The sequence below is a fragment of the Empidonax traillii genome, unplaced genomic scaffold (genome assembly GCF_003031625.1).
Source record: "Empidonax traillii isolate 1590-97213 ecotype Southwest subspecies unplaced genomic scaffold, ASM303162v1 scaffold916:size242360, whole genome shotgun sequence".
Taxonomy (NCBI): domain Eukaryota; kingdom Metazoa; phylum Chordata; class Aves; order Passeriformes; family Tyrannidae; genus Empidonax; species Empidonax traillii.
In genome coordinates, this window is record NW_020956109.1 from 149,876 (window position 1) to 167,652 (window position 17,777).

Sequence of the window (17,777 nt, forward strand, 5' to 3'; positions counted from 1 at the left end):
CATAAAAACATAATCCCCTGTTATTTGCAGAATCGGAAATTACAGCCTTTACATACAGGGTTCAAACTGCCCCAGAAACCTAGGGGGAGACACACTTGAACATTGCTTGTACCTCTCTGAACATTCTGCCCTATGTTCAGGCCATAGGCATGCATAAACATCTTCCTCAGGGATGGCAGTTCCTTTCCCGTGCTAATTCACCATCAGGACAGACTGGATGCATGCCTTACATCCTGAGAAGGGGCAGAGAGCAACACCAGCAATGGTGGGCAGGAGGCACAGTGGATACCAGAGTCTGGCATAACTCTCCATCAGTTCCTGGCTTTGGTTCTGTCAGCACAGAAAAGCCAATTTTATGAGTGTTTCCAGAGCTCAGTGTGTTTCCCAATACCATGCTGCACCACATAATCTCTCAATTATTTGTGGTTCTTAAGTCAGGCCAAGGGGCAAAATGAACATCAAGAAGCCCTGGTATTGAAGTTTTTCATGCTGTAACCCACCCTAGCTATGGCTCCAAAAGACACTGGCATACCTATTTAATAAACTGAGAAGTGCTTGCATGACTCATCCTCCAGACCACTTTGATCTGACAGCACCAGTGACTGCAATGCTGCCTAAGGCTGTCTTCCCCTTCCCTGCAGCACACCTTCCAACACCCATGTGCTTCATGCTCCTTTGCCTGGTGAAAATCAAAGGCAGAGTTCAAGGGGCCCAATTCTGCTCCAAGTGCCTCCTTCTGGCAAGCAGAGAGCTGCCGAGGGCAATTTCCTTTGCAAGAGTATCTCTCCAACAGGAACAGACTTTTTCTTCCTCCTTTTGAAGTGCAAACTTGGGAAGCTAAGAAGGACACCTGTATTCACTGGGAAAGGCACAAAAAGCCTCTACCATGCCTGCAGGATGCAAGAAAACAGTACTGAAGTCACCTCTGCACCACCGCACAGTGGCTCTGAGCGTGCATGGACTCATAAACCTACTTTTCCCACCATTGCATAAGTTCCTTGGAAGCTCTAACTGCAGTAGTTAGCTACTGGAGTAGCACCAATAGTTCACTCCCCTTTGGTCCCCTTTAACCCCTTCTGCACCATGAAAATTCCATTTGGAGCACGACAGACCCAGCTCAGGTCTGTGCTGCACTCACCAGCAGGACTGGCTGGGGGCATGCAAATTGTGGCCCTAACTACCTAAAACATAAACTGAACAAGAAACTTTCAAGGTACAGCTGACAGGATAGCTCACAGATAACAGGGGAAGGGCAAAATTAATGATTCTAATTACACTGACTCCACCTTGGACTCCCAGTACTCCAATGTGCTTCTTATACTGCCCCCCCAAAGCGAAGAGGATAAGTCCTACATTTTCGCTGCAGGTTTGGAGAAGCAGTTTCCATCACTGAGTTTTAAACTACCCTGAAGAGTGAGCATCTCCAGGTAGATTGGAAAGATAGATCTCTCTCCCTGTTTGTTTACTGAAAATTAGCGAAGAGATGACACCAAGTAGGATCATGTAGATTCTACCCCTGCCTACTGCTGACGAGCACTGCCCATCACTCCTCCTGTGTGAGTGCCCCACACTGGTACTCATGTCTGAATGCCGTGCTGCTGGCTGAGTCTGCCCAGGAGCTGCTGGCAAGAGATGGAGCATGGTTCATTGCAACAATGCTTTCTGGGTTTGATGCCAGCTTTTGAAGCAAAAAGCTTTGAAATGTCTCCTCTCGTGTAACTGGGATTACAATGGACAAAGCCAGTGACATTACAAGTGTGTCAAGACTAGTTCAAACTCCAGTCCAGAGCCTGAAAAAGCACATGAATTAGTATCGTAATGTCTAATCACAGTACAGGAATAGCTGGAAAGGATTAAAAACAACCCTATAAGCACATGCTTACTTGTACAGGCCATTGTAGGTGGGTCTGATTCCTTCCTAAAATAGTGTTCTTCACACAGGCAAGATGTGGATGCTTCATCAAGCGTGTAGCTGTGGGGGGGACATTTGCTGCAGGATGGACTGTGGGGTGAAGCTTTGAAGAACCCAGGTCTGCATACTGTGAAAAGAAGAACCACAGGCTAAGCTCTCCCATTATAAAATTAGTGTCTTCACATTTCCTCTTAAAAAACCCCATATCTTTAACTATAACACAGACAAACACTCGCAAGCTATTTGGTCTGCATATTTTAAAACACTAACAGATAGCACATACTTAAATATCTGCATGAAAAGAGAATTAGATTATTTTTCTCCCCTAGTACCTGCCATTGCTGGGTATTTATTTTCCTTGTTGAATGCATTAGAGGTAACATCTTCTGGGCTCTGCTCTAGAAAACATTAGTGTGATTTCTTTTTTTTCCATTTAGTCTTAGAAAAACAGGTAAAATACATCTCATGGTTTTTGTTTAAGATGTTCTACACCCAGAAATCAATGTCTCAGCAAACAAATAGCAACATGGTGGTGGAGGGGATCTCAAGATTGACGGCTTTAAGACATTGTGATAAGGTTACTTCCCTAGGGTCTTTTCCCCAGCAAATCTGTGATGAATTTTAAAGTGCTCCATATAAGACAGACTCTTCTGGCTATAGCCTGAACCAGGCATGCTCACTGTACAAGATATTCTTTCCAGTTCCAATATATATGCATGATGAGGCACAAAGACTTGATCTGAGAGCTATTTTTCTTCTTACAAATATATTGCTAAGCGTAGCTTGGGATTTTTTTTTTTTTTAATAATTTGAAGTGAATACAATAATATCTTGTTTCCAGTCTCCTGAAACACATGCTCTTTCATCTATGCAAAGCTCTCTGTACTTTACGTGTGTGTGCACACTCAGTCAGAGGCAGTGACAGCCACAGGTTTGCAAGTAGTGTTTTAGGAAAAAAAACACCTGGGCCTGTAGTCATACTATTATATGCAGAATTATAGATACAGTGTTAGCAAACTGAGGAAACCTTGATTTTCTGTTTGTCTCAAAAAGCAGAGGCACAGAGATACGTTAAAGCAGCTCCAAAGTGATGCTACCTTTCTTCCTTCAGAGTTGCTCTAAAGTATTTCTGCCCAAGTATGGTATCAGGGATGCACAGATCTGCTATCAGATTTACAGAAGTTACCTGGAAATCCCAGAGCCTTTCCATCTGCATTCAAACCTTCCCAGTTGTAATTAGGTCACATAGAAAATGAGTTCACAGCAAAAACTAATATTATCCCATCAGGAATGTCCCAGACACTCACAGCATGTGCTAAAACTCAGCAACTGATGACAGAATTAATCTTCACCACAGATAAAGTATAGATGTTTACTAGTGAACCCCTTCCTCTGATCAAGCAACTAGGACAACTGCTTCTAAAGTTGGCTCTGCTTCCTTCAGTACTAGAGAAACTCTCTTGACATCTTCCCTTTTACATCCGCTGCTTCTTCATCAAAGGTGAGGCACTTGCACATCAGTTCCTAACTCGTAGAGGTAACCAGTAAGTCTTTGATGACTAAGATCACTCATGCATAAAAAGTGGTGTGATCCAAGAGCATTCAATAGACCTCCCCCAGGCCCCACCTCCACAGCCTTGCCCAGACTATGAAACTCTCACAGCAAGCACTGTGCAACTCTGAAGCAGGTCCCAAGCTTACCACAGGCTGACAGGTTGTCATCATGCATCTGCAGCCTCTCTGGCCTACTCTCGGGGACGCTCATCTCCAGGAACCCTGCTGACCTCCCCAAACTGGGCACCCTACCACACTATCTCCCAGCTCCCTTTTCCTCCCACTAGACAGGCACAGAATAACCAGTTGGACAGGAGGGATTTACAGGTTTTAAAAACCCATTTTCCAAAATTGCTCATCATCCAACTAGTGCTCCATACCTAGGATATGCAGGATGCAGTCTTCTGCTTTGTGTCCATACACCAGGACCAGTGATCAGACCTAGGGCTGAATTTATTCTTGATAGCTTTTAGTAGACTTGCCACGAGCTGCCCTCATGCTTTACAGCACATTCCTAAGTTTCTAGCATCTAGTTAAGCTCTTTTATTTACTTCACAGCCACCTTCAAATGCTGCCCTACCTACAGCAAGGACTTGCTATACAGTATCTTGAGAGTCTTGTGGGAGAGCAGACCACCAAATGGTTCCTCTATAGCTTACAATGGTATTTCAAATCCAAAGCAAATGCACTTGCATACACAGACAACAGAGACGGGGTAATGAAAGCACAAAAATGTGCAACATATAACGAGGGCAGCTCATATCTAATGTGTACTCAATGTAATTACCCTGCAAAAAAGAACTTGAATTTATGTCATTATGTCCCAGCAAGACAGACAGAAAATCATTATAGCACAAAAGTTTACCGTGCTTCTATTTTGTTCAAAGTAGCAAATGTAAAAGAACTCAGTTTTCCTTGACAGACTTTCAGTGAGGTACAGCTTGTTAATCATGGTATGACACGTAGCTCAGCTCAAAGGGAATGTTTTGTTTTCATGAACAAGTACGGAGCCAAGAGATGCACAATGCTGATAACCAATGTTTTAATAAGGGATGTGGAATAAAACTGAACTGGACCAATTTTTTTATAATTTGCAGGCTCCCATGGGTCAGGCAAGTCACTTCTCCATTAAAAAACTATAAGGAGGAACAGTCAAGAACATTGCATTACTGAAGATTTCAACATGAGTCCTCAAAACAAACACCCAGCAGAGCAGAGTGCTATCAAATATAAGTGTAATACTCTTGTGTCAGTTAGAAAAATAGAATTCAGGGACAGAAGATGGGATATACAAAGAGGGAGTAGAGAAAATTAAAATAAATGCAGTAAGTGCCACATTGAGTGGTGGTGTTCTGAGTCCTCACACCTGTAGCAGATGCTTTGGGGAGGACAGAGGGAGATTTGCAGGGTTCTCCCAGCACAGTCTTTCAGGCTCTCATGACCAGCAGCTTAGGGACAGCTCCTGATGGAAACCACACTTGCACTACCATGCTTAGGAGCCAAAGCAGTTATAGCTGCATGGGTGTTTCAGGCATAAGTAACATATATTATAACATTTTTCTCTTTAACATTTCCATTGTACATGGCACAGAGAGGACAGCCTGTGAGATGGTTCAAGCAGTAACTGCCCAATAGACAGAGATGCTGTGATGAAATGAATGCTGTTTAAATGAAAGATGACCCAGGGACATCTTATGCCTCCACACTGTAGAGCAGGTATGACAATATTATGTTTGAAGCAGGTACCATGTCAATTTTCTACCACTGGTAGCAATGTCTCAGACATTTTGGAAATTAGTTTCGGAGCAGGACAGGGCCACAAACAACCTATCTTGCAGTTACCTTGGGTTTTGGTCTTTATCTTACCATTCATCTCCTGACAGTCAACCTTATAATCTCTTCATGAAGTATAAATGACTTTATTTAAAATTATATGGGTGTCTGGGGTTTAATTCCTAATTAAATCTTATTTTAGTCTTCTTATATTTTTGTCTTGGTGTTTCCAATTCAACAGCTCTTGAAAGGATACACAGAACTAACACAGTACAGTCGTGCACATAATGGTACTATCTCTCTTTAAAAGGGGATAGGAAAGCAGGAGAAATAAAATGATCTTAAGACTCTCCATAATCTGCAGCAAACCGGCTGAAAAGAAATGAAATCAAGTTTTAAGCTGTTGATGAGATCTGCTTCTTTCTTCTTAGTATTAAAACTGGTAACTCCTTAGCTGATTAACAGCCACTGATGTGTGAAAATAGTCTTCAAATTAAATTGGATGCTAGAAAAAAATTATTTTTAGACACAGCAAATATGCCATAAACAACCTGCTAGTGTTAGGTACAAGTGGGATGTGTTTCTGTTGGTAGCACATCCATTATTAGCAAATTAATTTCACTATTTTATTTTTAACAGCAACCACAAAATGTTGCGGGCACAGAGGATTAACATCTGTGCAGCCTCTTGCATGCACACTTCAAAATGGGTCGGAGAGAGAGGCTGCAATGAAGGATGGTAGCAAGAGCATCTTGGGACAGCAATGGCTTGAGCTGATCCCTTAAACTATCAGCAATCAGATTAGAAACTTTGTACCTGGCAGATGGGAGCCCATAAGAGCCATACTGAAAGAAATTGACTCTTGGAACATGGGTAGTTGGAGGTACAACCACTGGTCCTCTTAAAATGACAACTGGCCTCTTTGAACAACGTGCTGAACGTGCTTTACCAGTAGTAGAGACAATGAGTACCAATGAGAAGACACAACAAAAAACAAGCCAGTAGCATCAACCAGCTGGGACTACTTGGCAGATGATTTTCTGCAAGCCTTAACATCAAATAATTTGCAGTTACATCCCTGTAACCATCCCTTACCCGAGCTTTGGCTGAAGACTGCATCCAGTGGGCAGGGCTCCTCTCCTCTCCAGTTGCCCCATGCCTTTTCACTGCACACTGACACTAGGCAACACATGCTGGAAGCAAGAACCATCTCTGAGGCTTTCCATACCCACAGGCATGTATATGGTCCGCTTGGTAAAACCACCCAATTATCACAGAATCATAGAATCATTAAGGCTGGAAAAGACCTCCAAGATCACCTAGTCCAACCTTTGACTGAATATCACCATGTCAACTAAACCACAGCACCATGTGCCACGTCCAGCTGTTTCCTGAACACTTCCGGAGATGGTGATTCCACCATTTCCCTGTGCAGCCTGTCTTAACGCTTGACAACCCTTTCAGCGAAGAAATTCTTCCTGATGTCCAACCTGAACCTCCCTGGGTGCAGCTTGCGGCCATTTCCTCTCATCCTCTCAGTAGTTGCCTGGGAGAAGAGGCTGACCCCCACTTGGCTACAGTCTCCTTTCAGGTAGATGTAGAGAGCAACAAAGCCTCTCCCGAGCCTCCTTTTCTCCAGGCTGAACAACCTCAGCTCACTCAGCGAGTCCTCATAGGACTTACCCTTCAGACCCTCCACCAGCTTCACTGCCCTTCTCTGGACACTCTCCAGCACCTCAATGTCTTGAAGTGAGAGGCCCAAAACTGGACACAGCACTCGAGGTGTGGCCTCAGCAGTGCTGAGTATAGGGGAACAATCACTGCCCTGATCCTACTGGCCACAGTATTCCTGATAGAAGCCAGAATGCCATTGGCCCTCTTGGACACCTGAGCACACTGCTGGCTCATGTTCAGCTGGCTGTCGACCAGGCTCTTCTGCTGGACAGGTTTCCAGCCACTCTGCCCCCAGCCTGTGGTGAACTAATTGTAACCCCCACTCCCCATCTCCCTGTGCTGCTGGGACATGAGAAAGTAGAACCTGGGAAGGATGGAAGGCTGGGGTGAAGGTGCTTCTAAAATTTATTTTACTTCTCATTATACTGCTGTGATTTTACCAGTAATAAATAATTAATATCCCCACTTCAAGTAATTGGTGAATAATCTCACCCTGTCCTTATCTCAGCTCATGAACCCTTCGTTATACTTTTTCTTCTCTCTCCAGCAGCAGAGGGGAGTGAAAGAGCAGCTTTGCTGGGTACCTGGCATCCAGCCAGGGTCAACCCACTACAGCCTCACATAACTGGCCTTGGCCCATGGATCCAGCCTGTCCAGATCCCTCTGCAAACCCTCCTACCCTCCCACACAGCTCACTGTTGCCTGTGAACTTACTGAGGGTGTACTTGATCCCCTTGTCCAAATAACTGAAAAAGTTATTAAACAGGACTGGCCTCAATACTAAGCCCCAGGGAACTCCAGTAGTGACTAATTGCCGGCTGGATTTAGCACCATTCACCACCACGCTCTGGACTCAGCCATCTAGCCAGGAGAATGCTGTGGGAGACAGTATCAAAGACTTTACTGAAGTCCAGGTAGTCAACATCCACAGCCTTCCCATCATCCACTAGGAGGGTTACCTTTCCATAGAAGGAGATAAGGTTGGTCGAGCAGGACTTCCCTTTCCTAAACCCATGCTGGCTGGGCCTGATCCCCTGGTTGTCCTGTACATGCTGCATGATGGCACTCAAGAAGATCTGTTCCATAACCTTTCCCAGCATCAAGGTCAGCCTAACAGGCCTGTAGTTCCCCAGATCCCCCTTTCAAATCCTCTTGTGGATGGGCATCACACTGATCAAACTCCAGTCACCTGGGACTTCCCTGATTAGCAGGAGTTGGTGATAAATGATAGAGAGTGGCTATGTGAGCTCTTCTGCCAGCCCCCTTAGCACCCTTGGGTGGATCCCATTGGGCCCCATAGACTTGTGAATGCCTAAGTGGCACAGCAAGTCACTACCTCCCTCCTCCTGGATTGCAGGGTCAGGTCTATTCTGCTCCCCGTCCCTGTCTACCAGCTCAGGGGACAGTTGCCCTTAGGATAACTAGTCTTTCTGCTGAAGACTGAGGCAAAGAAGGCATTAAGTACCTCAGCCTTTTTCTTCATCCTTGGTGACAATGTTTCCCCCCCCCCCCATCCAATATAGGATGGAGATTTTCTGTGGCCCTCCTTTTGTTGTTCATGTATTTATAATAACACCTCTTAATATTTTTCACAGCAGTGGCCAGATGGAGTTCTAGTTGAGCTTTCGCCTACATGACCTATCGACATCTTGTACTCTTCCTGAGTAGCTTGCCCCTTATTCCAAAGGTCATAAACTCTCTTTTTCCCTGAATTCTAGTGAGAGTTCGCTCTTCAGCCTAGTTGGTCTTCTTCCCCTCCAGCTTTCAGCATGTAGGGACAGCTTGTTCCTGAACCTTTAAGATCTCCTAAAGTATGTCCAGCCTTACCATACCCCTTATGAACCAGTGCTCTGAACAGGCCAAAGTCCACCCTGTGGAAGACCAAGGTAGAGGTTTCATTGACTCCCTTCCTTACTTCACCAAGAATCAAAAACCGTATCATTTTGTGGTCACAATGCCCAAGTTGGCCTCTGCATATCCCACCAGCCCTTCTCCATTTGTAAACAGTGGGTTTAGCTGGGCACAGCCCCTGATAGGCTTGCTTATCAGCTGTGTCAGGAAGTTAATCTTCCACACACTCCAGAAACCCCCTGGACTGTCTCCTCTCCACTTTGTTGAGTTTCCAGCAGGCATCTGGCAAGTTAAGGTCTCTCACAAGAACAAGGGTAAATGTGAAACGTCAGCCAGCTGCTTAGAGAATATTCTATCTGTCTCTTCATCCCATAATTAGTACTAGTGAGAATTCCAGTTTTGTTCCTGGAGAGAGAAAAGGTAGGAAACATGACCCTCTAAGCCTTGAAACCCAAGGAGATATGAAAAAGGTCCAACTTTTTACTCCCTTTGCACTCTTGCAACACTGGGAGGATAAGCTCACACCTCTTAAGTGCTTAGGATCAGCAAAGCGACCTTTCATATGTCCCAGAAAATAAAGCTCAAACAGGAATTACACTGTCTCCCTTGCAGAGCACCAAATTAGTCTCCACAGTAATCAGAAACCACAAGTATAACTCATAAGAAAGTGCCACTAATCCATAAATAAAGCTAAAGGACTAAATCTAACAAAAATTGATGAGGATAAGGACGCCCAGTCTAGACGGAGTACAGGTTATCCGGCTGAACCTGAGGTTTCCTCTTCAACCTGCAAACCCCCTTTGTTTCTCCTTCATATCCCTTAGTGCCATTTTCCTTTTCAGACTGCAAACTTCTTTGGACTGGGACACACAGCTCAAATTACCACAGTTTTTAGAAGTATCCACAGTGTAAAACTCCCTTCCTTGTGGACAGGCCCATAGTCCAGCCAGCTCTCAGCTGAAAAACAAGCAGGATGTGGAGAGGTATGTATGTTTGGGGGGAAGGATGTTTCTGTTTTCAGCTCTGTAGCTCATCAAATCTGCTTTCAGTAGCACATTGCTCCAGTGAAGGGAATAAGCCTCGAGAACTGAAGGATCTGAGCAAAAACAAGGTACAAATAAACCAAACCCTGTTCTCATCTCTGGAGCTGCCATGCCTTGAAGCGTTTGCACTGAGAAGAGGGGGCTGCTGCCTCTTAGATGTGTCCAAAATTTATAAAAGCGCTTAGCAAGGTACAGTCTTTATAATGTGGAATCAATTAAAATGCTGAGAGGCTCCAAGCCTCAGGTTGTGCTTCTGACACGCTCTTTTACTTACAAGAAAAAAACAAAACAAAAAACACAATGGACTGTCTTCATGTCTTCCAACCAGACATAAACAGATGATCACCATGCTCTTCTAAAAAGTATTTCAAGAACTACAGCAACCCACCAAAGGGTATGCTCATGCAGAATTTACAAGCAGGCTCCCAAGAGCTAAACCTGCCCTCCCTAACACCTCTCTTGAACTGCAGGCCGACACTGAAATTGCTGCTACAGTTATAAAACTACAGTAAAATGTGTAAAATGCCCTGATTATATCTCCTTTAGGCTTTGTCTCTCAATCTGCAATAGTGCTATGTTGCTTCCTGTATTATGCCTTGGGGAGTTGAAGGGAATTAAATAAATACCCACTAATAAAACACTGCAATTTGAAGCTGCCAGTTTGCTTCAATCCAGCAGATTTGGCAGCAGCTTTCGGCAAGTCCAACACTGCAGCAAGTCCAATGCTGCAGTCCAAGACCTGCTTAAGGTCTCTTTTAATAGTGTCCTGTAGCTTGCTGGATAAGTGGAGCATCTGAGGTCTTTGCATTTTGAAGAAAGAAACTCAGCTCTTACCTTGGACGTAAGCCAATTCATGCATCTCAAGTGGGAAATATTCTTTTAAGTTTCTTTTTTTTGTTGTTCTAAGAAAACATTGCGTCTTTAGATACTATTCTGTCCAACAGCACACTAACTTAGGCTGAATTATTTCCACTCCACATTGAAATCAGCTCTAGCTCTGAATACCAAAACAACCTTGAAAAGTATATAAATATATAAATAAATTAGTACTTTCAGTTCCTCCCTCTGAAATACCACTTTTTTCTACCACGTGACTAACTAAATTGTCACACAACAATTTATGACATAACCATAGTTGCTAGAAAACTAAGAATTAACTGCCACTAATAACATTAATGTGTTTCTTCCAAATGGTATAAAACTTCATCACATGTCAACACTCTGAAAAATTCATCAAATTCCCAAGTCAGCTACATTTGCAAGCCATAAAAATACCTAGAACACAATACATTTGAAAACGCTCATGCTTACATTAGGATCTAATGGGCTATATTTCTGCACATTCTAACTTTGCCCTAAAGAAGATTTTTAAGCAATCAATGAGGCAAGGCCTGAGTCAAGCCTAAACTCTCAGCAGCATGATGGAGGAGCAGTGAAGGAGATTTATTCTGGCATATATGCAAACCCACACTATCATTTGGGTTTGATTTTGCAGAAGGAAAGCAAGCTATGGAAAAATAAATGCTCTTAAGGGAAACAGAAGATTTTTCAAAAGCACTCGGCACTGCGCAAGCGTGCTCCCACCAACTGTGTCAACTGCAGGGCTAGCTGGCCATGCTTTGGTTTTGTGGGGGTTTTCTTGCCAGACTTTCCTGTCCAAAAAAACACCAGGAGAAATCGGTACACTTCCAGACAAAGCACTACTTGAGATGAAGTGTCATTTGCTAGCAAATCCAAAATTTCTGTGACCAGCAGCTGCACACTCTTGCAAGTGTGTTCAAGGGCTCCTTCAGCTCTCAGGCCAGGTGGCACCTGCAGTCTTCCTCAATCTCTGGATACAAGGGACAAATCCATATTGATCTCACTGAGCCCCAACTATCTGGCTTACAATAATAAAAAGGCAGTCCGCATCCTGTTGCTACAGTTTCTCTGCCTATCATAGCTATAAAATATATATCTTCATAAATCTCTATGTCTATAAAAATCTATCTGTGTATTTTTACTTTGTTGTCTGAGGAATGGGACAAAGATGCACTTAAATTATGTTTAAATTACTGTCTTTGGTTTTTTAATGAAGACAAACTGAAATCATTTTACTCCCTTAAACAGAGGATGGATGATTTACAATGTTGCATCTAAAGGAAAAATATAATTAAAGACACAGAAGGCAGCAGGGACACATTTATTTCAACATGTTTGTGCACATAACTTTAGATGCCCGGCTCTGCACATAATCTGAGAGGTGCAAGAGTCTCTTTTGGGGGTTTCTGCACACAAAGACATGGACCCAGGTTATCTTTTGTTACACAAATGGCAACTTAAACATTCAAGCTGCATTGCCACGCTAAGCGAGGGGAGGATTGATGGACAAGGCACAGAACTCCCTCGAGTTCAATAGTGGCATTGACTGAATAGCAATAACAAGCATCATCCCTAATGGCAACAGGGGGACAGGATCAAACTTGAAAATGATGCATCCAAAACTCCCCTATGTGTGTCTGTGTACATCTATTATGGACAGTAATGCAAAGAACAGACAGCAAAAGCTCCTGGAAAACAGGGTTCTTCAAAGTTACATGTTTGCTAGCACAATACTACAGTAAAAGGGTTTTAGTCTTCTGGTTCAGTCTGCCATAGGGATCTGGAGCCCAGCCAGCAAAAAAAGAAAGATTCGCTAATTATGCTGTGGTTTGGACAATTGTAAGCCATTGTGGTTAAGAAATATGACATTTGGGAGGATTTATTTTGCTGATTTATGCCATGTGTGTTTACTCAACCAACACTTTAAGGTTTTAGCCTGAATTAATAAACTGCACATATGCAGGCAGTAAAGAGAAGTAAAAATGCTTAAAATATTTCCTTTTGATCGGCTCTACCTTGTGCAACTTCATTTGCATGAACACTATTTCTATGTGGTATAAAATCAGCCTTTCCTCTTCTGACTGTTTGGTCCAAAATAGGCAGCATCCTACCAACCTAGAGTGATGCTTAACACCTTCTCAAAATGATCCTTTCAAACCTGGTCTCAAGCATTTAGGGCTTGTTTGCTTCTAGCTTTATGATCATTTGTCTCAGGGGGTAAAGTCGGCAGGACTGGCTGCAGACAATTTATTTTAAAATTGTTCCTTTGTAATCTATGGCTGAACATATGTCACTCTAGACACATCTATTCAAATTCCATCAGAGGGTGACGGAGATGGATCTTTTACAGTCCTGACCAAAAAAAGGCAGGAAGGATTTATCCAGAGTTGCTTGGATTAAGTGACTCAGTGTGCTAAATGGATTTATGCACAGAACGATGACCCACAAAAGCGTTTCTTTTTTGTTTTTTTTTTTTCCTTCAAATTTCAGGTACAGGTGATGCTATCCAATTTTGCTGCAGGCAGGCAGCTTAGAGGTGCACAGAAGAAACACGGACGAGTCTCTTGGGGAACATCTCCCTTCAGTCATGCCTCCTTCCATAGAGGCTCGTGGGTTTTTGTATTGGAGCACACTGGTTGGAGTTACAGATGGAGGTCTCACTGAGCTAAATTTTCCCCTATTATACATATCATGGGATGCTCTGGCTTTGGTTAGCAGGCAACAAATCAAGGACTGTATGCGAGGAGCATATGACAAATATTAATACCCTGAGAAATTAAATGAGGAAAGCTGAGCAAGCTACACACATAGTGCAGAAACATCAAGCGGTTATGCCATTAAATACAGATAGAACACTTCATGATTTCAGTTTAATTAACCAGACATAAAAATATTGAGTTTATTTGTTAAGTTGATTAAACTACTCCTTTGGCTCAGACGAACACGGCAACACTTCACAGTTCATCTGCCCTGCCAAGTAACTCCAACAAACATGTTCCTCTTTAGGAATGAGCTCAACAAAGGGCAACCTGAGGCATTGCCGGCTCTTCCCATGTCAGCTGGACAATGTCAGGAGCTTCCACATTCCAATTCTTAGGAAAATTTATTTCAGAATGATTTCTCCTCCTTCTGGAGGGAAACTTGCAGCATATAAAAAAAATGATCAAACACAAGATAAATCAATAAACTTTACACTTTAAACCTCCCGATTTTGAAGCCAATCTCAATACTATCTGGGTAGGGGGCCTTGTGGTTTTTGGACGCTGGAGATGAATCATCCTTGCCATGAATTAACTAGAGCTGCCCTGACTTCAGTCCAGTCAGAAAAACACCAAAAACCTAGAGAAAAAACCCGTGCAGTTATACCCCAAGAAGACAGTTTCTTTATCAGACTATAGCAGTAGTTCTCTGAGACAAAAGCATGCATTGAGAGGGAGACATCCTGCTAGTATCCCTGTCCACTGCCTCCTCTCATGGACTTTGTTCTTGCCGCAGAAATGATGGTTTTAGAGTCATGCAATTGTTCCAGGAATTCAGATATGAAGCAAAAAGAAAAACAAAGCAAACACTGCCTTCCCTCTTGCTACAAAGTCCCTCCCTCACCACAAAGTCCTTCCTGCCAAATTCACTTCCTCATACCATAAAGCACGAGCCCGAAGCACACTTTGCAGCAGTGATACCATCCATTCTCACTAGCTTTTTATTTAAGGTTTTGAGCTGCCAAAGCTTGATTTATGGAAATTTAATTCTCAAACTATTATAAAGGGATACTGTTGTTCACATGTAGCTTATCTCCAGCTATATCCAAAGAAATAAGAATTGCCTATATGAGCCTGTTTGCCCTGGATACCCAGCACTGCCTTTATTTGTAATTTTTGCTCCATCTCTGCACCCTTGCATTGCATCAACTTGAACAGTCTTCCTAAGGAAGTTTGAGGAAAAAACAATGCAAACCTTCTGCTTTACAGAAGCCATTCATGTTGTATTTGTTCAAGGGATGACTGGAAGACAGCATGAGGGGAGAAAGGAGATCAGCTGGTGTGGGCACAAGGGCACTGCGCTCTGGGTTTGGCATAGCTATGCCTTGCAAGAAAAGACTGTAACCTGCTCATCTTACGTCTCGTACACTACTGCCCCTAACAGCTTGCCACTCCAGAGCTCCTCTTCCACACCTTGTGTTCAAAGCCTTGTCAAGTATTGTGGCATCTATCCTGTGATACCCAGCAGGTGAGGGTGGTATGGGAAGATGCTGCTTGTCCTCTCAGCAGCCTTGAAATGCAGAGATTGCAGGAGAATATGAAGAGTCAGACTTGTCATGAGGAAGAAAAAAAATAGAGAGGGAAAAGAGGTTATTAGCTTTTTTGAGAAGAAAGCCTGGAAATGCAAACACCAACAGCAAAACCAGCAGAAGACAAGCATAAGAAGCCTGGTACTAATTCTTTTATTTGAAGTGGTATGCTTTGCACTGAAAGACCAAATGGGAGTTTTCTGACTCAAGTGCGGACTGCTAATATTTTCCTCTCTGTGATCTCTTGGCCTCCCTAATCCAGCATCCATTCCATGTGGATGAACTTCTGGATGTTAGTTTCTTTTCAGATGCACTAGAAAGCAGCTAGAAACTTCTGAGGCTCTGACACTTAGCCCAAATACCATTCACAATTTATTTTTTTTAAAGTTGTGCAAGTGGCAAAAATACAAGGTTCATTATTCAGCACAGAAATTCTCTCATCATCCAGCCAAATATAAAAATAAATAGTTGCAATTAAATGTGTCGCTATATTATTTATGTAGATGCATTCAATTTGCAGAAAGCTGCTATAAAAATACTCCCCTTCAATACAAGGGAAATTTATTGCACTTTTATTATTTTCTTCTCCCTGCTCAAATGTATGTTGCTCCCTGCCTTTTTCACCCCCCTCCCCCCCGTGTTACTTAACACATCATGTTCCAGCCACTGTTTCTCCTACTTTTGTCTTGAAAGAATGAGAGATGTAATCCAAATCCAAATGTTTCTTGATTATCTGTGAACAAGGCTGCTGAATGATTACTAGACAGATAACTCCAGTATTTCCCTTGCAATCGAGGACCACTCTTTGTCTCTGCATTTGGCTCTTACAGTTTTTGGGTAAATGATATGCACTGAGGTTGCCCAAGCTTCAGAGTGTGTATTAGTACTGCCAGAAACTCCAGACACTCTAAAGAATTGCTAATTTAACAACAGGCTGTGAAATTATTTTTTCTGTCTTTATTAATTGCTGTGCTTTTTGCCAGTGACTTCACTGCCCTGACTGCCTTTTGGTATGAAGAACAGGGGATATTTCATCTTGAAATAAGTGAAAGCTCTCTCCCCAGCAGTCCCTATATTCATAACCAAATACAAATATGTGAAACAACTGCTAATAAAACCAGGTCCTCTGTCAATTTAGCCAGGTGATATTAGCAAAATATGACAGGGAAGCACAGTGATATATTTCACTTGTGCCTTGACATTTTGATTCTGTTTGTTAGGGTGTGTGTGGAGCGATCTGGCTTTTTCTCCAAGACCTCTATAGCTGTCAGTCTGTGCAAACAGGATTTGACAAGATGTCCATTTAGCAGGATGGGAGGGCAAAGGAAAAATAGAGCTGGAGAGACCAGGTATCTGCTAAAGCTGCACTGCAGTGCAGAAATGGATGCTTTTTACATACCAAGCAACATGAAAAAAACTCTGTATCTTGATATAGAGGATCTGAGGCAGTTTGCATCCTTTAATCAACAGCTCTTTCAAGAAAGAAGGCAAAGAATAACATAAATAGAGGAGGAAGAAGACAAAAGGCCAGAGCTGGAAAAGGCATCAGGCTCATTGCACACTCATCCATAAGATTTCTGGCTGGTCTTAATTCTTTTTTAAAAAGAGAGAGATTAAAAAAAGAAGCTTTCATTTGCTCCCGAGGAATTAGATTTAAGAGGAACTCTAAATAGGAAGTTTTGCTTTCCAAGGCTGCCTTTTCCCAGCCTGGGGAAAGAAGCAGAAGGTGATGAAGTTGTCTTTTCCAGGGATAATGTTAAGAACATGCTCTGCTTATGGAGCCCTGAATTTAAAAGCCTTCAGCTTGTGTCTCCCTGCAAAGAACTTTGGACCAGAAGCAAGTAAATTATTTATAATGAAATACAGTAAGAAATAGATACAAAGATGAAACAACAGAAAATGAATATAGCATTTAAATAAGACTGTAGCCAGAGTTTAGAGATTTATGGTAACTGGCTGGTGTATAAAGATAAGGAATGGATTCTGATAGTCTGGGCAATTCCTGCATCTCTGCAAGAGCAGTTTAAAAGCAAAACCAATTACATAACTCAATTTAAAATTCAGAAAAAAGTGTTAATTAGTGAAATTTAAACCAGACCTTACTTTTCAGCAAATGCGTGTCATTACAGGGCCTCTACACAGCATCAGCCACATCAGTGCTGCCTGCAGTCTGCAAGACCAGGCAAAGGCTTGCCTTTTTCTCCTCCAGGATGCATGACACCTGCTCATGCCATATCTACACCCAGGCTGCAGAGATGCATCTTCCCCTTGCCCTCTCTTTTCAAAGGTATGCAGTCAAACACACAGTGTTCACAGGCTGAAACATGTCAGAGATCACAGCCCTCATCCTGCCCACAGCCACCCCCAGCTCACACAGGACCAGGCAGGTGCTGTTCAAATGGATCCATGGACAAGAGAGCTGGCCATCCCATGGCTATGAGAAGGCACATACCATACCACCACGTATGCACACCAAGCAACCTACAGCTCAGTATGGGAGTTGTACCAAACCACGACCCTGAGACCTGAACCAGACACCACTAAAGCCATCAAACCTCGTCCCAGCCATCAGGCAGGTCTGCAAATGACCTTCTGTCCCCAAAAAAGGCAAGGCTGGGAAAAAATCTGTGTCAAAAACAATCCACAACAGACATCCCTGATCAGTTGTGCACCTTCACAGCATTCCTGTTTATCACTTCTGGCATAAAGTGATGAAAGAAGACCTCAGCTGAGCAGAGCCAGTTGTGTTCTCCTTAACTTGCTGCTTCACCAAGGTAGAAAATACATATTACTGAAGGCGTAAAGTGCTTACAATTATGGC

General features: G+C 42.9%; 1 protein-coding gene across 3 annotated transcripts in view; it reads right to left on the minus strand.

Annotated features, from left to right (window-relative positions):
- Positions 1–17,777, minus strand: part of EPHA5 (EPH receptor A5) — a 155,732-nt gene that overhangs the window by 88,534 nt on the left and 49,421 nt on the right. For all 3 annotated transcript variants that reach the window (XM_027902852.1, XM_027902851.1, XM_027902850.1), the window contains exon 2: positions 1,884–2,039. In XM_027902852.1, the coding sequence (XP_027758653.1) occupies positions 1,884–2,039 (156 nt within the window). The remainder of the gene's footprint in view (positions 1–1,883; positions 2,040–17,777) is intronic.